The sequence below is a fragment of the Lissotriton helveticus genome, chromosome 7 (genome assembly GCF_964261635.1).
Source record: "Lissotriton helveticus chromosome 7, aLisHel1.1, whole genome shotgun sequence".
NCBI classification, from domain to species: domain Eukaryota; kingdom Metazoa; phylum Chordata; class Amphibia; order Caudata; family Salamandridae; genus Lissotriton; species Lissotriton helveticus.
Genome location: NC_136068.1, coordinates 142,305,324 through 142,328,922, shown reverse-complemented (window position 1 = coordinate 142,328,922; position 23,599 = coordinate 142,305,324). Strand labels below are relative to the sequence as shown.

Genomic DNA, 23,599 nt, shown 5'->3' with positions numbered 1-23,599 from the left:
GGGGGGAGAGGGAGAGGCAGGGGAGAGGCACGGGAGCGGGACAGGAGCAGCAGGACAAGTGACAGCCAGAGCAGGCAGGCAGCGCCCGGGCGGGACAGGCGGCACAGCAGCCTCCATCGGACGGGCTCGGCGTCTCCTCGGGGCTGCCAGGCGCTGCGTGTCCCGGGCTCCGTCGGTGCCTGTCCCGGTGCCAGGCTCCAGGTACCAGACTCCGCGCCCTGCCCGCCCCGGTGCCCGGCTCTTCGCCCCCTTTGTCCCGGGTCCTCGGACCCTCCCCGCACTCCTCGCCGCCAGGGATGTCCAGACCCACCCTGCTGCGGGGCTGGGAGTCCCGGGCGCCCGGGGACACGGAGCTCGGCCGGCGCTTCCGGGACTGGTGCCTTCGGACCTACGGGGACTCGGCCAAGACCAAGACGGTGACCCGGAGCAAGTACGAGCGGATCGCCGAGGTGCTGCGGCGGCCCGAGCCGGGCCCGGGCTCCGCCGACAGAGGCAAGTTCCAGTTCTGGGTCCGGTCCAAGGGCTTCCGGCTGGGGAGGAGCGGCGGGGAGCAGCAGAAGCCGCAGGCAGCCCAGGCCGTCTATGTGCCCGTCAAAGGGGGAACGGTTAGTGCCTGCCCGTCAGTGTCCGTGGTGCGTGTGTCCGTGTCTGTGTCCGTGTCCATCCGTCCAGTGTCTGCGGCCGCGGGGGGCAGAGCGCCGGGCCCCTGGCTTCTGTCCACCCATGGCCGTCTCTGCCCACCTTCGCCTATTTGGTTCAATCTCTGGCCCACCTCAGACCCAGCCCTGGCCATCGCTGCCCCAGCCCTGGCCATCGCTGCCCCAGCCCTGGCTGTCCCAATACCCTACATGTCTGTCCTTCTCAGCGTAACAGAAGCGCCTTTCTCTGCCCGATACCCTTCTGAACCTCTACCCCCAGATCGGTCCATATGTCCATCTCTGCCCCATCCCTGCCCATCGATGCACCGTGCATACCACTGTGCCCCACCCTCCCCATCTCTTCCCCCAAACCTTTCCCTACTCTGCATCCCTTTCCTGGCCCTCTTTGAACCTCTGCCCTACTCTGCTGCCCGCCTAAGCCAAACAACTCTGTCCCTCTCCGCCCTATATCATTGCATCCTGTTCATGGGCCCTGTTTCTCCGTGCCAGTGCCCATTTCCGTCCCTTTCTCCTGTACCCATGTATATGTCTGGCCTACAACTCCATCCGCCTCTATATCTGTAATCTGGCCCATACAACTGCCCCACACCCTGTCTATCTCTCTTCAACGCCTCTACCCATCTCTGACCCCAGTCCACGGCCATTCTCTCCCACACCTGTCTCTGCCCACACGCATGTCAATTTCTGTCCCACACCAATGTCTGTCTCTGTCCCACACCTGTCTATCTCTCAACCCCACACCAGTGCCAATCTCTCTCCCTCACCACTGCCCCACACCTCCTTCTCAGTCCACGGCTCTGTCCTTCCCTGACCCGACGTCACTTCCAATCTCTGCCCCCCCCCCCCACTGTCCCACCTCTCTGTCCATCTCTGACCCCAGCTCACCGCTAGTCCCCCCCCCCCCCCCCACACACACCGGTCTCAGTCCCACGCCTCTGACCATCTTTAACCCAGTTGACTGCCCGTCTCTCCCACACCTCTGTCAGTATGTGTCCCACGCCTCTGACCGTCTCTGACCCCACGCCACTTCCAATCTCTGTCCCACACTCCTGTCAGCGTCTGACACCCGCACCACAACCAATCGTGTCTCGCATCTCTGCTCATCTTTGTCCCACTGCCTGTCTACCTCAGTTCATCTCAGTGCCACGCTGCTTGCCCAGGTCTGTCCTTCTTGCTCGTCTGTCCGCTGCCCACATCTGCCTCACAACAACACTGTCCAACAACCACCCGGACCCCCCACCCCAGCACCTTTGTCCTCCCGTGCAACCTCGGCCCCTCTCTGCATCCCGTGGCCATTGTTCACGGCAACGCTCCCCCAGCCTCGGTCCCGACAAGTACCCCACGCCCCTGTGCCACCCACCGTATGCCTCACTCTTCCCTACCCTACCCTCGCCTCTCCCTCCTCCTCCTCGGGCCGCTTTCCCTCCACGGACCCTGATGTCGCTCCCACCCTCTATCTCCCCGCCACACAACACACACCCGCCGCACAGCCCTCCCGGCGCAAAATACCCAGAGCCATTGTGCCCATGCAGATACCCCGTGCTCGCCGCCTCAGCTCGGCGCGCCCACAGGCCCCCGCCCCCTCATGCCCCCTATCTGTTCACTCAGGGACCGTGTGCGCCCGCGGTCCTCTCCCTGCCCGTGTGTTAAGGGCAGTGGCACACGCTGCCCCACGACCTTCTGACTTCACACACTATTCTGAGTGATCCTGCAGAGAGCCCACGCCACCCGCACATATATGGAGCATATATGCCCACACGCGATGCTGGTTGTCTGACCCATCAAACACGGTAGTCGTGGCCACTCACGCTTACCCCTTCCTGACAGCCCTTCTCCCCTTCCCCGACAGCCACATGACCCTTCCAACCCTTCTACCCCTTTCGCCAGCCCCGCACTTCAGCGTGCCCACATGTCCGCCCATTGCTCTCGCAGCAAGCCTCCTAGTGCTCATTATCTACCCCTGTCCCTCCAGCCAGGCAGCACGGGGGCAGGCGGCCGGGCTGTCTCTACTGTGCCCGGTGCCGGTGCTGTTCGCATCAATAAAGGCGACTGGCGGCAGCAGGTTCTTTGCTTGTCACGTGTCCTAGGTGTTCCCGTGTGTTTTTTTTATGGAACTGTTCCGTCCATCACTATCTCGCTGTGCCCCCGCACTGTATTCATATAGCCGCAGCAGAATGCCAGGTCAGGTGGGGCCAAAGATCTCCGTCATGCCCAGCCCCCAACCCCCAGGCGCGGGCCACGGCGCAAAGCGGGTGCTGTCAAGAGCTGTGGAAGCTCCGGGGCCGTGCTGACAGCTTCCAGGCGCGCTGCCGAGCAGCAGGCTTCCAGGCGCTGCTGACCAGTCATGCCGAATGAACGTTCAGGTCAGACTGATCAGCTCTACTGAAAGAACATTAGTGCCAGGCTTGGCCATCCATTCAGAATGAACTTCTAGGCGCTGCTGATCGGTCATTTCGAATCAATTTTTAGGCGCGTCTGACCAGTTGTACTGAAAGAGCTACCTCTGTCCACATGACCAGCCATAGGGATTGTGATTTTAGGTACTGCTGACAAACATAGTGAGTGAGATACTGGGGGCTGCTTGCTAGCCACACGGAATAAAGTACTAGTCACTGCTGAATAGTCGTAATGAATGCATTTCTAGTCGCTGCCCATCATTCACACATGATGTGCTTTTCTACAGTGCTCACTAATCATACTTAACAAGCTTCTAAGTGCTGGTGACCAGCCATACAGCATCTATTATTGACAAACAATCATTTTAAATTAGTTTCTAGGTGCCCCCGCTTCTCTGGTTGCTTACCAGTTATATATAGTGAATACGCTTCTAGGCACTACAGCCAGGTCACAATGAAAGAGCCTCCAGGCGATGCTTACCAGCCACCCCCAAAGATGGGCCCTTCCCGATGGGCAGAGCATTCATCAAAGACATCCTTTCAGCAGAGACCTTTACAGAGAGTCAGGCCATCCCCAGGGGCAGACCACTCCCAAGGGACAGACTCCTCTATAAGGACACACCTCTTGAAAGGGTCATCACTTCTCTATAGCACTGCTTATCCAGGGGCAGACTGTTCAGAGACAGAACTTGCCCATGGACAAGCCGTTCATTTAGGGCAGACCCTTCCAAAGAAGCAGATCACTCCCTACAGACAACTTTCCTAGTGACAGACCTAGCCTTCCTCACCTACAGATCCTTCTCCAGACAGCTCTTTCTGGAGTGCCTAACAATGGTGTCTCTTAATGGTATGTTGACTTGACGTTAAAAACCACCATTGTTAAGCACCTTCTAGAAAAGGGAAGTTTCCTCTCAACCTTACACGTTGTGAACAAGTGATAGCAACAATGCCACAAGACTGACAAGCTGGGGCACAAAAATTAGCAGGCAAATGAAATTCACAGGTAAAGCCAACTAATGGTAAGTAATGGGCGGACTCTAAACCCATGTTCTTGGTAAGCCACGAAGTGCATTACAATAGTCTGGTCCTAAACAAAGGGCAGGTCGTCCTGACCCACTACCAGGAACGACATAGAAAGCTAATACTACACCTTGAAGGAGAAATGGAGAGACAGTCCTAAAAAAGAAGGATAATGTAAGGACCTCGAGTTAAGGAGAGAGAGTGACCGAGCTTGTGAGCTGCTGACCCTGAGAACAGAGTGCAGATTGGTGTTTAAACCCAAGAGAAGGGGGCAGCGCCAGTGACATCTCATAAATCATTATCAGCGGAATACCACGCTCCAGTTCCAAGCATGTATTTTTCACAACTGAATGCGTTCTGGAAGGGGTTTATTTGAAATGAGTACATATACTAAAGTGCCAGACAGTATTGATTAGTAAAAGGAAATGCAAAGACCGCAGACACAGTGAAACAGTTCACAAAAGGTAGGAGTTGGTGATGGGCATTAGCCTGAGAAGAAAGTCCAGAGATAGTTTCTCACTTTATTTTCATTTATCGGCAGTGACTGCTTAAGAGTTTAAATGCGGCTCAGTCATGGAGTGCTTGACATCTTTCTGCACCAACAGATGTGCAGCCTCATGATTCATTCAGTTTCTGCTGATAACAGCAATAGGTTAAGTTTTAAGTTATGTCTTGCGAGCAGAGCTATAAGTTAGGTATTGTCTCTCTGGGAAGTAATCTTTCCAAACTGGCTTACTAACTTTGGTGAAAGGTAACCTCTGTTAATATGTGTCTTTGGGGGTTCCAGTTTATTATTATTATTATTATTATTAGTTCTTATATAGCGCTCGATTACCCGTAGGCATCTCGGCGCTTGCCTTGGGAACCCGTCCTGGCTTCCCCCAAGGTGAAAGCCAGGCATCCCGCCGCAGGGGGGCCGTAGTGGAGATTAAGCAGGCTAATGCCCAGAGCTGCAGAGTGTGAACCCATGATTCGAGTAGGCACCGAAACGAGACCGTGGATATTTGGGCTCAAGACCCTGCCGCGTCGGGAATTGAACCCTGGTCCCGGGTCTGACCTCTGCTTCAGGATCTGCCTCCTCTAACCAGTGAGCCACACTTCTCCACCTGTTTATGTAGTGTAACCCAGGAGTTGAATTGCCACACAGCCCATTTAACTCCAAATGCCAGGGCTATGTTTGAACCTCGAAAAAGAAAGTGTGGATGCTTTGTTGACTGTCTATTAAAATGTGGAATGGAGGAAAGAGATGCTTTTGTTTGACAAGCCTGACAGGAAGGGATCCCTTTTTAGGTTGAGCACGGGCAGCATATGTGCTGCTCTGTGAGGCATTTTGTGTATTCAGGTATGGACTTGAAGCTCCACCCTTTTTCCGCCCATCTTTCCAATTGTCTCCTATTACTGTTGTTTCTAAATGGTTGCTTTTGATTCATGAATAGGCTTAGTAGTCCCTCCTTAGTACCTCCTTGTCTGCATTTGTAACCTCCCATAAGGACTGGACTTTTTACTTGTGTTGTTACACAGTCTGTGTTATCTACAGTCTTTGAGCGCTATTTACTTTCATGATTTAACCCTGTTGCAGGCATGAAGTGCTTTCCTCAAGGGTGCCCGCTTTGACTCCGGGCGCCGCGCTACGGGTTTAGAATGGCGCCCGCTTTTACATTTTTATTGGGCCAACTTCACAAACAAATGCTTTTTTTTGTTTTTTAAAAGCGCCCCATAACCCGCTTTCACTTTAACGCCGGCCATGCACCTGTCTATAGACGAGCCGTGTCTTATGAAAGGGGTGTGGCCGCCTTTAAAGTGAAGTTAAGAAAAAAGGGGTAACCCTGTGTCGCCTTTAAAGTGAAAGCGCGGCATGGGGCGCTTTTATTAAAAAAAAACATTTGTTTGTCAACTTCACAGTAAAATGCCTTTTTTTTGTAAAAGCGCCCCATACTGCGCCTTCACATTAATGGCGGCTGCACACCTTTCTTTAGACGAGCCACGTCTTAAGAAAGAGGCGCATCTGCCATTAAAGTGAAAGCGTAGCATGGGTGCTTTTACAAGCATTTGCAGTGTAATACGAGAGTTTAAGCTATTGGCATTGTAAATGACAATGCCTGTTATTTATGTGTTGTTTTTTAAAACATAAATAAAAGGCATTGTCATTTACATTGCCAATAGCTAAAAACTCTCACAAATGCGAGACCTATTGCATTGCAAATGCTTGTTAGGCTGCAGCTGTTTGGTTTGCTAAAGACATCTTGGGGACATTCAGTAATCTGACCTAGGAATGCATTCTGCTTGTTGCTTACCATAGGCTTTGTGGTTGGTAACTCATATTTTCTGGGTTTTCTGGTTGCTGTCTTTATTTGCTTTAGGCTGTCCGGCTTGAGTTCTCCTTCCCATAGCCCAAACCTTGTTTACTGTATTCTTCCACAAACTCAATTTATGTAAACTGGCCATTAAATCTTGTTCTTATCTAGTCACATTTGCTGTACATTCAAAGACAGAGGTCAAATGTCAAGCTCTCTGGGAGCTTGGTGTTTACTTTTTTTTCTCTGACTTCAAAGTGAGAGAATGTATGTGACAATCCTACTGAGTATCAATGCAAAGGGATAGAGTGCTTTTTTTCTAGCACACAAATAACCCAAGTGAACTGTGCTGATGTAACAGAATATATCAGAATTAATATTGATGACAAACATTTTTTTTGTAATTCTGAAATGTGATTGAAACAAATATTTGAATATTATCAAAACACATCAATATGCTAGGTGATGTCAGATATTTACACACATTAATGTTTGTGTGCAGTAAAACCATATTCCGCTGCAAATGCAATGGTCATTTCAATTGAAAATGTGTTTTCTGTAATGACAGTGCACTACCACACCATGCATACTCCACACTATGCCACTCTACTCCACACTATGCCCTTCCACTCCATTCGACGACAATCCACTCCACTCTACAACATGCAATCCACTCTGTGCTCTTCCACTCTTAAGACTCTCTACAACACGCCGCGCAACTCCACGCCTTTAACTCCACAACATAACTTGCCACTCCACTCTTCACCCCTCCACTACACAGCACTTACCCCAGTCTACTCCAATGTACTCCAATCTACCCCAGCCACACTACACTTTGCTACAATCTACCCGTCTACCCCACTCCAACCTACCCCACTACACCCCAATCCACCCCACTCCATCCGACCCCACCCACTCCACTCCAATCTACCCACCCCAATTGGCCCCACTTTAATCTACCCCACTATACCCCCACTCTGCCCCACCTCACTGCAATCTACTCTACCCCACAGTACCACACCCCACCCTACCCCACTAAAATCCAACTCACTCCCCTCCAATTTACCTCACTCCAAACTCAAATCATCCCTGTTCAATTTACACCACTCCAGTTTATTGCACACCATTCCAATTTACCCTACTGTAATCCACCCATTCTACTCCACTCCACCCTAATCTACCCCACTCCAATCTATCCAACTCCAGTCTACCCTATTCCAATCTACTCTACTTCACTCTACCCCAATCTACTCTAGTCCACTCTACCCACTTTACACATTCCATTAAACTCTACCCCAATCTACCCCACTACCTTACACTCTCATCTACCCTACCCCACTCCATCCCAAACTACCCTACTCCAATCTACCCCATCCAATCAGCTCCACTCCAATCTACCCCATTCCAGGCTACTCCAATTTACTCCACACCAATGGACCCCACCCTACCTCAAACTACCCCACCTCAATGTACCCCACGCCATCCCAATTTTTCCCACCCCATCCCAATATACCCCATACGACTCTATCCAACTCCACTTAAATTCACCCTACTCCCCTCTAATCTACCCCACTCCACTCCAATCTACTCTACCATAATCCACTCAATGCATCCCACTCCAATCGACCCCACTCCATTTTACCCACTCCACCCTAATTTACCTCACTCCACTCCAATCTACTTCTCTCCACTCCTATCTCACCCACTCCACTCCAATCTACTCTCGTCCACTGCACTTCACTCTACCCCAGTATATCCCACTCCACTCTACTGCGATCTACCCATGACAATCTACCACACCTAAAATAAATCTACCCCACTCAAATCTACCCCAATCTACTCCATTCCAAACTGCTTCACTCCGCTCCAATCTACCCTACACCATCCCTCTCCAGTCTACCCCACACCACGCCAATCTACCTCACTTCCCCAATCTACCCACTCCACTCCCTATTCCATTCTATTCTACCGTACTATAATCTACTCAATCTACCTCACTCCACTCCAATCTATTCCAACTTCACTCTAGTCTACCCCACTCCACTCCAATCCAATCTACCCCACTATACTCCAATCCACCACAATATATCCCACCCCACTCTATCCCAGTCTGCCCGATCTACCCTACTCTTATTTACCCCACTATGATCTACCCCAATCTACTTCACTCCATTCTACCCCATTATGCCCCAATCTACCCCACTCTGCCCCAATCTATCCCACTCCACCACAATCTACCCCACTCTAATCTACCCAACTCCCTCACTTCAATCTACCTCAATCCACCCTAATCCAATCTACCTCAATCCTCCCCACTTCGGTTTACCCCAATCCACCCACTCCATTCTAACCCACTCTACCCCACTCCAATCTGCTCCAATCTATCCACTGCACTCTACCCAGCCAATAGCTCTCGCATAGGTGAGAGCTAATGCCTAAGCCACTGTATATGAGTATACATTAGTGCTTTACAGAAGCCTTTAGTGAATCAAGCTCACTGCTGCAGTCCACAGCTTACCTGCAACTTTCCCCTGCACTTCACGCTCGCCATACATTGCAGCCTTGATGTGATGCTGTCTCCTCGCCCCTAAATCGCTCTGCAATGCATACATCATTTGGAAGTCACTGTGGGAGCCTGTTCGGACAAGTAGCTTCGGGAAATCTGCTGTGCAGGTAGCTGGCTTGGACCGCACTTGTCACCTCTCTGATCAAAGGGTGGTACTAACACTTAGGCAAAGCAACACTTTTACCCTTATCCTCCCGTAGTCGTTCATAACCTAATTTCAGTACCTAAAACAAATTCAGCTTTGCTACTGAAATTAACGTCTTAAAAATATTTGTACAGATTTTTGCTGTCACCACACCTATCTCCCTTCGACGGGCAAACTATTTCTAGTCTTATTTACTAAAGGGCTAGTGTTAATAAAAACTGAAGTTGACATTTTGCATTTATTTTTAATTTGTGACTCTTTCAGGGTAATTACACAGAGATTTCATTTTAAGTAAATACTTATGGGCAGATTTACAAGCCCCTTACGACACTTTTATGCTGCTGTTGCATCACTTTTGTGATGCAGCGGCGGCGTAAACCATGCGCCACGTTGCGCCTTATTTACAACGTGACGCATCTAGGGAGATGCGTCATGTTGTAAATCCCTGCCCCACATGAAATCAGTGTCAGGTTTCATGTGGGCGTTCCGGCGCCTGAACGCCACGTAAAAGTGACGCAGTGAAATCTACAAGATTTCACTGAGTCACTTATAAGGCCATGTTGCGTCAAAACCCTGCACCTGCTTGAAGCAGGCGTAAGGCTTGACACACCATGTTGGACATATTCAGGGTTGGAACAGTGCTGGAGTGGCGCCGCAGGAACGACGCAACTCCAGCACTTCGCCAACCTTACGCCGGCAGATGTGACACGCATCTGTTTATCCTTGTGCCATGATGCGCTGCATCTGTGGTGGCGCAAGGGTAAACTTGCGTGACGCATCTTTCCTGGCGCATCCCCGCTGATTTGCAGGGATGCGCCAGGAAACATACATCTGCCCCTTAGACCCTACTGCCATTGATTTATTTGCTGTTGCATTTTTCTGTTATAAAGTATGTCGCTGCCTCATCACATTTACAGAGCTGCTGCACTGTCCTACAAGCCTGCTGCCAAACTGAACCAACGAGACCTAGGAGTCCTCAATTGCATGTGTGCAAAGGAGTTCAGTTAGTGCCAGCTACTCATTACAGAAGTTGAAGGCCTGACATTGGCAGCAGATGGTGTAACTGAGTTATATCTCAGAAAAGCTTTGCTACAGTCGAAAACATAGTGTAGCACAGTACGTGAAGTACAGGTGAAAAGCAAATTGCTACAGATGGCTTAGGTACTGAACCAGAATTGTGCCACAGTAAAGGATTGCCTATTTGGACAACTGTGCAATGAGCCAGGTCACTGGGGGACCGTGGTAGACCACCTTGAGGCCAAAGGCTGGCCCAAGACCCATCTTTGAAGCTGACTCGGAACAACCTGATCACGTGGCACAGATTGATGCTCAGGATCCCCTGCTGGGTCAGTGGATGCTCTCTGAAAATGCCGCACACTCTGGTATCCTAACCCTCCCATGTCCAATTTCCTCTTGACAGTGTTCCTCAGGCTTCTTGGAAAGGCTTGGCTGCTGGTGCAGTACGCCAGAGGTACTGCGTTTGTCAAGATTAGGCGAGGATGGTGATATATGAGGCAAATCAGCAAGAGACACAGAGTTCCTAGTATGATAAAGAAGTAGTAAGCCAAAGTCCATGTCCCACTGCCAGTGGTGGGACTTCATATGACTAGATGGGTATAGTCTAATAAATGACCCAAGTACTACTACTTCAGGAACCAAGTGTATACAAGTGCCAGTAATGCAACTGCTGTGCCGTAACCTGTGCCTTGATTGGGACCTTTTCCAGTGATAGATTCCCTGTAGAAGGTCTTTTCAAACTAGTAATCCAATGTCTTATCTGTGTGCATGAGAGCTAACTTAAATGAATATTGAATGACTTGCATGTTCCGCTCATGTTATTGCTCAAGGTTAATGGTTTGGTGAGTGCCTTAACAAGATGTTAAGGAGAAGGAAGGTGCATTTGACAAGCCCATAAGTCGAACTGGGACCCCCAGTACCATGCTTAATCTTCACCCACAGGGAGGTGGACCAAGAGGGACATGGGCTGAGGCCCTTTAAAGCTTTCTTTGTACATGCTGTGCTAGGCCGACTATCGTTAGTCAAGAGAGGTGAGAAAGATATGTGTTGGAACTCAAACAGAAGTTGCTGAAATTTGTGAAGGCACAGAACAACCTCCGTGCTCACCAATAGCTGATCAAATGGGAGTAGGATTGTAAATCAACAATAAACCGCTAGCAGGAGAGCTAAGGCATTTGAATTATTGAGCTACCATAGCTGTGGAGTATAAGTGTACTAATTCTCAGGGTATACTTAAAAAGATAACTACGGTTAGGTTCAACATAACGGCTACCGACTGGTGCAATTTGGACATCACATGGTGGAGGGAAGGCACATCCTCTCTATGTCAATATCATTGTGATCATTTACAAAGAGCCTGAGCCACCAAAGATACAGATTCATGTGAAGAAATGTTTGAGGCACAGATGGTATTATGGAAATTGTATTATAGAATTCCGAACTTTGGTCTTCCGCCTCTCTTTTCTCTAATTGGTGGACTGTACCAAGGGCTCTCGTTGGGTGAAGGAGATTCTCTGTAAAGCACTTGTGCTGAATGTCATTGATTTTGGGTGCGAGTTACTTGTCATTAGACAGCATGACTGGCCATCGGTTGAGAAGGAATGCGCCACTCTTGTTTGGGGCTTGTACCTCAGATCTCGCTACTCTTATTTCACTGTGTCAATAGTTCAGCGAATTGTAAAAAGCTGATGTAGCTGAAGCAAACAATAGGTGAACATGCAAAGGGCCATCTCTCTTCAAGGTCTCACTTTCACAGTGGGGAATAAACTCAGAGAATTTCACAGAAATGTTGATAAACTTTCTAGAAAGTGCACCTAGATGAGCAATAGTATAGGGCTATCTTGTTACTATTCATGGCAACTGGTAAAAGCCTTAATGAAGGGCTGCATTCCAAGGCATTCCATCTTTTTGTGCAAACATACGTGCAGCCTCCAAATTCTTTTTCTTATATCAAAGGTTTAAGAAATTGGATTTTTGATTGAGGGGAGTGAAAACCCTTCTCAGGCAACAACTACAATCCTTGTCAGAGTGAAACACAGAAATCACCAAATGAACCTGTGCTTAACCCTCTGATAGCTTGGAACAAAAGAAATCAGGCTTAACTTAGAGGCAATGTGTAACGTATTAATGCAGCACACAAACAGAAATAAAGTGAAAACACAACACAATAAATATTTCACACTAATTTCGAGAAACAGGGTAAAATCTAAAAAATAAAATAAGACCAAAACGACAAAAATGCAATTAGTGGAACCAGGGATATGTAGTTGTAAAGGTTTATGGTGGTGCTAAGCTGGGAAAAATTATAATTTCAGGGTGATGGTTATGGAGTGCGTGATGAATACAGAGACAAGGTTAGTCCTGTTGAAAAAGTTATCTCCTCAAAGTCTGGTGTGCAGAGTTCAAAACTTCAGGATTTCACAGGAGGAGCTCGACTGATGCTAGCCAAGGGTCCAGGATCTGGGAAGTCACCTGCGAGGGATCAGGAATTCACTCGAGCAAAGGCCACCAGGGCTCAGGCAGGTCCAGGCGGGGCAAGTTGAAGTAAGTCAGCTGGGCAGTTGCAAGGAGGCCTCTGGAGCTTAATTTCACCCTGTTGCTCAGAACAGGGCAGCCAATTGACCCTTGGAGTCACTTAGGTAAGCCTGAGATGGAGGGAGCAAGTCTAGTCTTCCTTCTCAGAGAGCAGGGCAGGAATCAAGCAGGTGGGCAGGTCCTCTAAAGGACAAGGCGAGCCTCAAACATCAATGCAGTTCTCTGTGGAACAAAGCAGGTCTCAAGCAGCAGGACAGTCCTCTGGCAGCAGCATGGTAGTCTGCTGAAGAATAGGGAGGCTTCAAGCAGCACAGCAGTCCTCTGAAGAACAAGGCAGGCCTCAAGCAGCAGGGCAGTTATCTGGTGAACTAGGCAGGCTTTAAGCAGCGAGGTATTCCTCTGGTAGCAGTACTATAGTCCTCTGAACAATAAGGGAGGCCACAAGCAATAGGGCAGTATTTTAGGGAAGAAGACAGTCCTTCTTCTGTAATGTTCACAGGTTCATGAGTGTACTGATGAGTGGATCAGGAGGTCCAACATTTGAAGTGGAGGAAACTTCTAGTCTACCCCCACATCTAGTTCTGGAAAGTTCCTCTCTTCCCCTGGGCAGGCCACAAGAGGTCTTGGGTGACAAAGGCTGGAGGCAGTCCTTTGAAATGTAAGTGGGGCAGGGAACAGCTTGGCCCCTCCTATCATGGCAGTTGGGCCCTGTCACCGCCACACCCAGGTCCTATTTCTCACTGCCTGGCCCATTACGCATTCCTGATGGGGGAGGAGTAAATGGGTCAAGGCAGCTGGAAACTACTAGATGGCCTCAGAAAGTTAAGAGCAGGAAATGCTAACTTTCTAAAAGTAGCATTTTCTAAATTGTAATCTAAAATTCAACTTTACCATTAAAGGGGGGTTTAAATTATAATTCATTTGAGTCTAAAACATTCCTATCTGCTCCCAATCAAACGTTAGCACTTATTAAATGCAAAAAGGTAACCCAATTTTATCCACATGTTGTACTTATTAAATACAGTGTGGCCTGCCCAATGGGCTGTTTAAGGCCTACTCTAGGGGTAGTTCATATGTTTTCAAAAGGAAGGGTTAGACCTGGCAAAAGTTTAATTTTGCTAGGTCGAATTAGAAGTTTAAAACTGCACCACTGACTGTAATGGCAGGCCTAAGACATGTTTTAAAAAAGGCTGCTTTTAGTGGGTGGCACAATGAGTGCTGCTGGCCACTAGTAGCATTTAATTTAGAGGCTGTGGATACACGTGGCACATGTAAATTAAATGTACCAGTCAGCTGTAAGCCAGTTGTGCCATGTTTTAGGCAGAAAGCACTTTAGCACTGGTTAGCAGTGGTAAAGGGCATAGAATCCTAAATGCCAACAAAAGTGGGTTCAGAAAACAGGAAGGGTGAAGGCAAAATGTGTGGAGGTTACCCTGCAGAGAGGGCTTAGTACAACACCTGGGAAGTATTCTCTTATGCTTTGTTAGTGGCAGCCTGTTTTATTTAGAATTACTTTTGAATTACATGTATTACCTATTCAACCTTCTGATTGCATTTCCATGGATTAACTTCAATATTAAACCTACAGTCATTTAGTTAAAAATCATTGTTATTCCGGCAAGGCGAAATAGTAAATAGTTTCCTGTTTGCCTGTGGAAATGAGGAATGCAAGAAAGAACTACATTTGTGTGAATGTTTCCTAGCCCCTTTCAATAAGGTGGCCCCTTCAATGCCTCACCATTTATTTTTGTGTCAACTTTAGTAGTTTAGCTTGGATGCAACCTTCTTGTCCAGTGTCCGCCCAGCCTATGCTCAATTTGTTTAAAAGAAATGAAGGGCATGGGTCTGGAGTATTTTAGGAGCATGTTGCTGGTGGTGCTAAATACTACAGTTGTCAAAACCAAGGTTGCCTAGTCTTGATTCCACCTCATGCCTCCTTCATCCAACACCCTTCCTGCACTCTTCCAGGTTCTTTTTTGTCCTTGCTTTCTATAGTAATTCGTGTTTTAGGTCTCTCTAAATTCCTGGTCAGCAGTCTTAAAATAAGAAAATGGCAGTTCGCTTCCTTTTGGGACAAGTAGACATGATATTGTATCTTTCCATTTGACCACATTGCAGTGGCTTCCTTTACAGAAACAAATTAAATTTTTAAGCTCTCTCCATTGTTCAATGTGCAATTAATGTTTAATATGCGTACAATCTTTTGTGACATAATACGCTTTATATTCTCAAACCCTCCTCTGGTTCTCCTCACACGTAGAATTTCCCGGGCTAGTTGGGGACATTGTTAGGTCTTTCGTTGTGCCACCATGTTGTAAGATTCTCTTGAAATCTGAATCCACCTTATAACAGACCATAAAAGGGTCTACAAGCGGGGTCAAAACTACTTTCTTTATCTGCTTCATACCAGGAAGCGGTACCTACGAGTGATGACAGGGAGGCTGTCCGTTTAACACAAGACTATACCCCCATCTTATATACGAAAAAGACGTTCTAAATACGATAAAACTAACAGAAGTGACTCGTCTACACACCCCTCTGCAGTATGAAGATAATACACTGTCAGACTTTATGATTGGAAAGTATTAGTGATCTTAAGAAGAGCTTTGTCTTATTGACCTATTATTCAACCATTGATACGGTGGTCATCCCTGGTACAGCTTCCATCCTTATTAATGAAAGTTTAAATCACAGGTGGATGTTCAAAAGACTCACACCAACTTCAGACAACAGCGCAAATGACTAGGCAGCTTTGTCTTTTTTCCCTTTGGTATGCAATTCTAAGACTAGTCGTCAGAGACTAGAGATAAAACCGTCCTGAAGAAGGTGTTCCATTTTCTCAAGCACCGAAACGCCGTGTCGACTTTTTGTTTTTTTTCTATTAATTTGTATATTATGTTGTTTCATGTATGAATTACAGGGCATTGCCTTGTGTGTTTTTAATAAATAACTGATGTTTTTAACTTTGAATTATCTCTTTAGTATATTGTACTTTATAGTGTTTCCCCTGACGTTGTATTTACATTTTTTTACATTAATATTTGTTTGTGTGGGTGTACTATCACCAGATACCTGTCACTTACTGCCTCCTATATGGTTACTATAGCAGACGATAATGTGACTAGTAGGATATTTTAGAACTTGACATAAGGACCTTGTCTCTTCTTTTAGTCTATCTGACCCTGTCCCTTATTGGTTCAGAGGGTACCTCCCTTTTTCTGTTCATAACAAGGTCTTTCGTTGTGCCACCATGTTGTAAGATTCTCTTGAAATCTGAATCCACCTTATAACAGACCATAAAAGGGTCTACAAGCAGGGTCAAAACTACTTTCTTTATCTGCTTTAGTGCGTGGCATTTCCAACTTTAGTCACTTAGCAGGCCTACAGCACTAGAACACCTTCACAATAATGTTGTGCTCTATATAAGTCAGTCATAGAAATACCAATACAAGCATAAAAGAAGTCAACGAAAAGCAGCGAGTAAATTATCAAAAAGTAAAACGTATGTCATGGAATACCGTCAATCACCTACAATAAGTATACTATCAAAAATGTACATAGCCCCACTGAAACGTCATGGATTTTTTAACCACTTTCTAAATTGTTCCATTATTGTGTCCTAGCACTAAAAAGACATAGTCATCAACCCCTCAACTGTTGGTCTGGACCCTACCACCATGCTGCTCACAACACAGGGCAAGTGTCGAGTAGGATGGTACAATACCACTGAATCTTTTGTGAACGGATAAAGTGATCCCTGCCCATTCAAACATTTGAACATCATACTTAGGGCCTGATGTAGAGCTGGGTGGTAATGAAACATCATTTCATTTCAGGAAGTGCCAAATCTGGATGAGAATTCAAGACATGAATTTACTCTAATACACCATAGCTACAGTGGAAGTTGAGTCTTTTGTGAAGCTGAGTGGGTCCAGCAGGTTACAATGTTTGAAAATCATAGGTCCTGATCTAGAGTTGGGTGGAAACCAAAATTCCATTGATTATTTTCAGAATTTAGCACTTCTTCCACAAACCTGTGAATTTTTACTTACCAGACAAATCTAAATCTGACCATTCGTATCTGAGTTATGACTCTTGCCCTGACTGAGACCCAACCATAATGCCAGCTTTCTAAGACCAAATGTGAAGTGTCCAGAAGTATTCCGCACCCTCTGAAGCCTTTTTTCTGTTTTGTAATCAGGAAGTCAGAGAGTAAAACACATTAGCATAATTGAACTGTGCATTTTTGCCACTGGAGGTATATGCGGGCCCTATGGCCTGATAACTCCTCCAATACATTGAGTCAAGAGGCGCGTCAAAGAAAAAACATTGTTGTAACCCTAACAATTTTTGGATATAGACTCTTACTTCAGAACCTTGGATCAACTCGCGACCAATGCCACTGAAAGAACTGAATTTGCTGCTTACACAGGCCTTATACCTTCCTGTGGACTCCGTTTCCCACTCTGATTCCCCAAGTATTTGTGCTCATATCTTTTGAACGGCTGTGAGCACAGAGACCCCGTTTTGCCACTTTGTATATTATTTGCTATGCAAACTTACAACCATAACTAAAGCAGACTACTGTGACTTTATTTGATATTGAAGTAGAGTGGTACATTGTATGTCAATCCACTGCACGTCCTTCTGCCGAGCGTTGGTGTTGTTTTTTGACCACACTGCCATTAGTCCTCAGATAAGGCATGAGAGACCTTTGACTTTGGCAGCAAGGGGGCTGGAGAAGCCAGTTTTGATTGCTCGGTGGATTAAGGCACCCATTGCTGGGATCCGACCACACAGCGACAGCCTTCAATTCCAGTGGGCCAGCTCAGCCTTCCATGCTCTTAAGGTGCCACTGAGTTAGGTAACAAGCATCAGTCATACAACGCCAAGAAAACCGATGAGGTGAACTTGCACATCAAAAAAGACACATTTAAAGCCGACTAAGGGATACCCAGTTCTCCCTTTTTTAGGTATGGGTTTAGACAGTAGAGCTGTGTAGGAAAGTGCCTCTTTTTGCCATGGTCACTCCCACTTTGAGGTTCACTGGTACCAATGCTTTTGGTTGGAAGTGCCCTGGGTCCCTGCTAACCAGGTCGAAGTGCCAGTGCTCTTTCCCTAAAATGATACAAATGTTAATTGTAACCTAATTGGCAAGGACTTTAGCACCCCTGTAAGTCCCTGGTAAATGTTACCCCTGGTACCCAGGGCATGGGTACTAAAGTTTGTCTCTAAGGGCTGCATCATGTATTATGCCACCTGAAGAAACCCACACACAAACTGCATGCAGACTGCCATGGAAATTATGCTAACCATTCCGACAACAGGACATCGCCTACTCCCTATATGCAATGCCCAAGTACACTGCATGTACAATATGTAAGTCAACCCACAACAAGCCTTTAGAGCCCTAAGGCAGGGTACGTTATAGTACGAGATAGCACATCTGCATGAACCGATATGCCCCTCTGATGCCTAGCACCATTACTAGTTATTGCAAGTGATCAGGAAGCCATTTTAAAGGTATGTACCGGGCATTGGTCATTACGAGTTACCCAGTTACATAATGGCTTCACTGAAAATAATGGTGTTTGGTATCAAACATCTCGTCTTAAGAAATCCGTACTGATGCCAGTATTAGATTTAAGAAGACATGCACCCAGAGGGCACCTTAGAGGTGCCGCTTGCAACCCTACTAGTCTCCTAGTATGTTGGTTGACTGGTATCTTTCAGCCTGCCACCACAGACGAGTTTCTGACCCCCTGCAATGGAGTGCCTGCACTCTCAGAAGTCAGGAACAGTGTCTGCTCGGCGGAAGGTGTTATCACCGCCTCCAGCAGAATGGCTAGTGATTTCGCAAATCAAGGCCAGAGGCTTCAAAGCCTCTGCTGCCTTTGATATGCGACCCCGGCTTCACCCAAGACCTGAGATGTGCCCCCTGCCATGGGGCCCATTTGGCACCAGAGCAGGCAGGAAATTCGATATTCAGGAGTCGTGTTTCACTCATAGGCTAGTCTCACTCTTAAGGTGGGCTACCTGAGGTGGACAGCCAAAGAAGGGTTTCACCATTTGGTTTTTGGTGAAGTAGGACTTCTGGCTCAGGGTTATGCCCACTACCCACTGGATGTGGTCATAGAGGGGGTGCAGTCACCTCAGTGGTAGGTAGCCCATTGGCTTCTACTATATACTCCCCTAAACGCCTCTAAATTGAGTATTTAGGGGTCCCCACAACACCAGTCTGACATATTCAACTTTCTGGAAACGGAAAATGACAAAAGAGACGACACAGTGAAAACTAAGGACCTGCACCAAAATTGTTGCGAAACCCTGCCCGGCTGCTTGCTGCTTGACAGTTACAAATACCCACTCGTCCTGCAGCTCTGCATCCTTCCCAACACTTGGAGGACTGCCCAGCACTTCAACAACCAGCTATCATCTCCCTAGGGGTGGAGGAGGACTCCCCCTGCATCTGCAGGCACCGACTGCATCTGCCCGGTTCACTGTGCTGTTGGCCATCGGGCACACTGAGGGAGCAACACTTCAGGAGGAGGTTTTTTGGCTCTGGGAGGTCAGCCCTGTCTCACCGCTGAGTTTCAAGATGCCAGACCCTTCCGGAGCCCCCCTGCACGAATACCCTGAGTACCGGGTCACTTGCACCAACCAAGGCTTGTTCGACATCCAGCCTGGGCACCACTGCCTTGGAAGCCTATCTGAACATCCAGGGACTTGAGGACAGACGAGGTCCATGCCCAGAGTCACCCTGCTGTTTTGTTTCCTTTGCTGCTGCAGAACTGACCAACAAACCTTGATATCCTTAAACTCCAGTACCCAGCTAGCCAAGACCCTCTGCACCAGAGCTCCACAGCACGGGGAGGACCCCTTGGCCTAGGGGTCCTCACAACCTGAACCCCTCTTCAGGTTCACCCAGTTTGCCCCGAAGTCACACCTTGCAGCCTTTGTTTCAGGTCCCCCTAGACTTCTTCGGTGTAGTGCTCAAACCTACCATCCCGACCAGCACCTCTTTTTTTCTTCTTTGGAATGTTATATAGCGCAAACTTGACCCGAAGGTATTGGGTGTCAGAGCACTCTACATAGCACCAGTTGCGTTAGATGAGAACACATTCATTGATGTTAGGCACAGGGAGATTCAGTGATTTGCCCAGAATCACAGGATGTTCAGCATCATTGCCGAGACTCAAACCCGGTTCCCCAGATTCAGGGTCCACCGCCCTAGCCGTTAGGCCAACTCCTCTCCCCACCTCTGCACTTGGCCACTCTAGGACAGGTAACCCAAAACTGCTGGTGGTTCTTTGGACCATGACTCCCTAGCAACTTAAATCCAAATGAGCACCCCGGAACCTTGACTGCAAGTATGTGTTTGCTGTATATGTTTTTCTTCCTATAGGATAACATTACCCTGCTCGAGGCTCATACCTCCAAAACAATTATTTGAGTATTTTTTCGTGTTCTCTTTGAAAATCAATTACCCCCGAAAGTATTTGTCATTCTAAAGATCTTGGTGTCTAAATTCATATAAAAATGTACGTTATTTTTATACATTAGTCTCAGATTTCTTATTGAGTGTGTGAACCATTTATTGACTGTGTGTACAACAAATGCTTAACACTCTTTTCAGATGTACCTAAGCTGCTCCACCACACTACTACAAATAGGGCACTTGGATTATTAAACTAAGCCCTGTTGTCACATGTGGGTCGTCTGGACTTTTTGCATGGTGTGCCCTTACATTGGCAACACTACATAAAAAGAGCCAGCTTCCTAAATTTGCACCCCCCACCCCCAAAGGAAAGAGGATGATAATAACATTCCCCAAGAAGTTGAAGAACCTGTAAATGCCATCTGCATTGGCATGGTCAGTCACAGGTCAGTGTTCCACTGTAAAGTCAATTCCCTTTAGGGAGATGGACCACCTCAACAGTTTGGGATTTTCACCTTACATTTCCATTAAACACCTGAGAGGCCTCTGGTCCGTTTGAACAAGGAAGTGAGTACTAAAGAGGTATGGTCTCAACTTCTTCAGTGACCAAACAACAGCAAAGGTTTTCCTCTCTATGTCACTCCAACGTTGTTCTCTAACCTCCTGCTAATAAAAGCAATAGGCTGGTCCTGTCCTTCATCGATAGTCTGGGATAGTACTGCTCAAGGGCATTACTCTGGACAATAAATTGCTTAGAGTAATCTGGGGCTTTTAGAATGGGTGCTAAGCACATTGCTTCTTTCAGGGTGTTGAAAGCCTTTTGAAAGCTCACTGTCCAGTTAACTTTCTTTGGTTGCTTCTTAGAGGTCAGTTCTGTGAGGGGTACCACAAAGGTATCATACCCCTTCACAAACCTCCGGTAGTACTCAGTCAAGCCAAAGAATGCCCCGAGTCTTGGTTGTTGGAGCCATCCAGTCCAAAATAGTCTGGATCTTGGGTTTTAAGGTTTGAATTTAGCCTGCACCTACAAGGTGACCCAATTATACAACTGATCCCTGTGCTATCTGGCACTTACTGGCCTTAATAGTGAGACCTGCTTTTTACAGAGTCTCGAGTACCTTTCTAGGTGGATTGGGTGATCATCCCAAGTGGAGCTATAGACTGCAGTATCATCTAGATATGCTGCATCAAAAAACTCCAGCCCAGCCAGGACTTTGTTTGCCAACCTCTGGAAAGTTTAGGTCAAATGGCCTCAGCCTCACAATGAACTAGTAATGCCCATCTGGAGTCGAGAATGTTGATTTTTCATTGGCTCCTGCGGTGAGCCCAATTTGCCAGTACCCTGATGTGAAGTCAAAGGTACAGAGAAACTTTACTGCACCCAGCCTGCCAATAAGCTCATCTGCTCTTGGACTAGAGTGAGCATCAGTCTTTGTGACTGCATTGAGACCCCAGTAGTCCACAGAAAACTTCAGCTCTGGTTTATTTCGCTTGAAATGAGGTTTGGGGTCTAAGACAGCTGGGCTAGCTCAGGGACTCTCAGAAGCTTTCATTAACACCTAGCTCCAGCATCTTGCTGACCTCAGCTCTAAAGCTTTCCTTAAGTTGGTCAGACTGCTTGTAAATTTTATTTTTGACAGGATGGCTGTCGCCACATGTGTGTACCAGGTTGTCTGACCTGGGGATAGGGGAATGAGCTCCGCATACTGCCCCAGGATTTGGAAACAGTCAGTTTGCTGTTGGGCAGTGATGGTGTCTGAAAAAACAACTCCCTCAAAAGACCCATCTTTAGGGTTGTTAGAGAAGAGGTCACTTCTTCCTGTCCCTCATAAGTGACCTTGAGCATAGTCACATGAGCCCTGTCATAAAAGGGTTTCAGGTGATTCACATGGATAGCCCTGTGGGGGCTAATGGAAGTGCCTTGGTCCACCAAGTAGGTGACCTCCCCTTTATCTCAAGGATAGGTAAGGTTCCACTCCATTTGTTCTTGAGGGCCCTAGGTGCCACAGGCTCCAACAATTCATTCCTTTTGCCTTGGTTGAAATTCAACCAGTGCAGCTTTTTAGACAAACCATTGCTTCTGGAGCTCCTGACTTGCCTCAGAGTTGTGGTTTGCTTTCTCCATGTACTCAGCCATCCTGGAACGAATGCCAGACACACAGTCCACTAGGTCTAGTTTAGGCTCTATGAGAGGCTTCTCCCAGCCTTCCCTCACCAGTCTCTTCAGGGCGTGGGTTTGAATCCCACTGCTGCCATCAAATGTAGGAAGCTGGCTTTTTATGTAGTGTTGCCAATGTAAGGAAACACCGTGCAAAAAGTCCAGACAACCCTCGTGGTCAACTAGGGTTACTTTAATAATCCCAAAGTGCCCTATTTGTTGTAGTGGGGTCAAACAGCTTAGGCGTATCAGAAAAGTGTTAAGCATTTGTTGTACACACACACATAGTCAATAAATGGTTCACACACTCATACAAAATATGAGACCAATTTATTAGAATAAAGTTGCCTTTTTAATGAATTTAGGGCCATATGTAGGTAGCTTAATACCTGTCGGTAACGGCCGAAAATAGGGTAAATTTCCCGTTACCGACCGGGATTTAACTTTTTCTAATGTAGGTGGCTGGATTTAAGGATTCGGTAATTTACCGAATCGGTAATTTAAGGAATCTGTAAATTACCGAATCCTTAAAATACCGAATCGGTAAATTACCGAATCCTTAAATCCTATGTAGGGAGCACTCAAGTGAGTGCATTTTTGATTTAAGGATTCTTTATTTACCACCAACTACATGTTGGCGGTAAATATTGAATACCTTTAAAAAAGCAATTTTGTGGCAAGATGGCGGCCGCGTGATCTGAGCGGGCGTCACTCCCTGAGCAGTGTTACACTGCTTTTGGTCTCTAAGTGAGAAGAGGAGCGGCGGAGACTATGGAGATGAAGGATTAAACTTAAATACAACGGCGGATTAACTGTGGATCGAGGGATTACATGTTCGGCGACTGGGAAAAGCAAAAACCCTGGCTGCGGTCCGTCCGGCTTGCAGTAACGGAGCTCCGCAGCCGCCCTCACCTGTGGACATGGCGGGCGTGGTCTGCAGTGAAGCCCGAGCAGGAGCAGGACGCGGACTCGGACGGCGGCTCCCAAAACGCCATGCCGCCTCGCAAGAACGGGAATCTACCTGCGCTTAACATGAAAGCGGCTGGGTCGGCACCGGCTACAGCGGTGGCTGGGGGTAAGAAGATGCCGGCTACTGAGGAGAATTCGGAGAAACTTGTGAAAATTGATAAAACAGCTGATAAGACCGGAGCCAAGGGAGCGGTGGTGAGTTCAAAGAAAGGGTGCGTGAATGGAGTGAAAGGTGCATAGAAAACGTAGTCCCCTTGTTTAATAAATGAAGAGGCAGCACGCAGAAATGAGGGACAGTTGCGGAGCGCCGCTCAATCCCTAGATGGTTCTGGGCGTGGAAAGACACTTACCGTCCCGGGGATGTTCTCTGGTAAGCCTACAGCTACAAAAGTGGAGGCAAAA

At 47.4% G+C, this 23,599-nt stretch overlaps 1 protein-coding gene across 1 annotated transcript in view; it reads left to right on the top strand.

Annotated features, from left to right (window-relative positions):
- Positions 1-296: 296 nt before the first annotated feature.
- The window catches only part of NOL4L (nucleolar protein 4 like), a 412,363-nt gene continuing 389,060 nt past the window's right edge, over positions 297-23,599 (top strand). The window contains exon 1 of the mRNA XM_078651785.1: positions 297-605. Within this exon, the coding sequence (XP_078507911.1) occupies positions 297-605 (309 nt within the window). The remainder of the gene's footprint in view (positions 606-23,599) is intronic.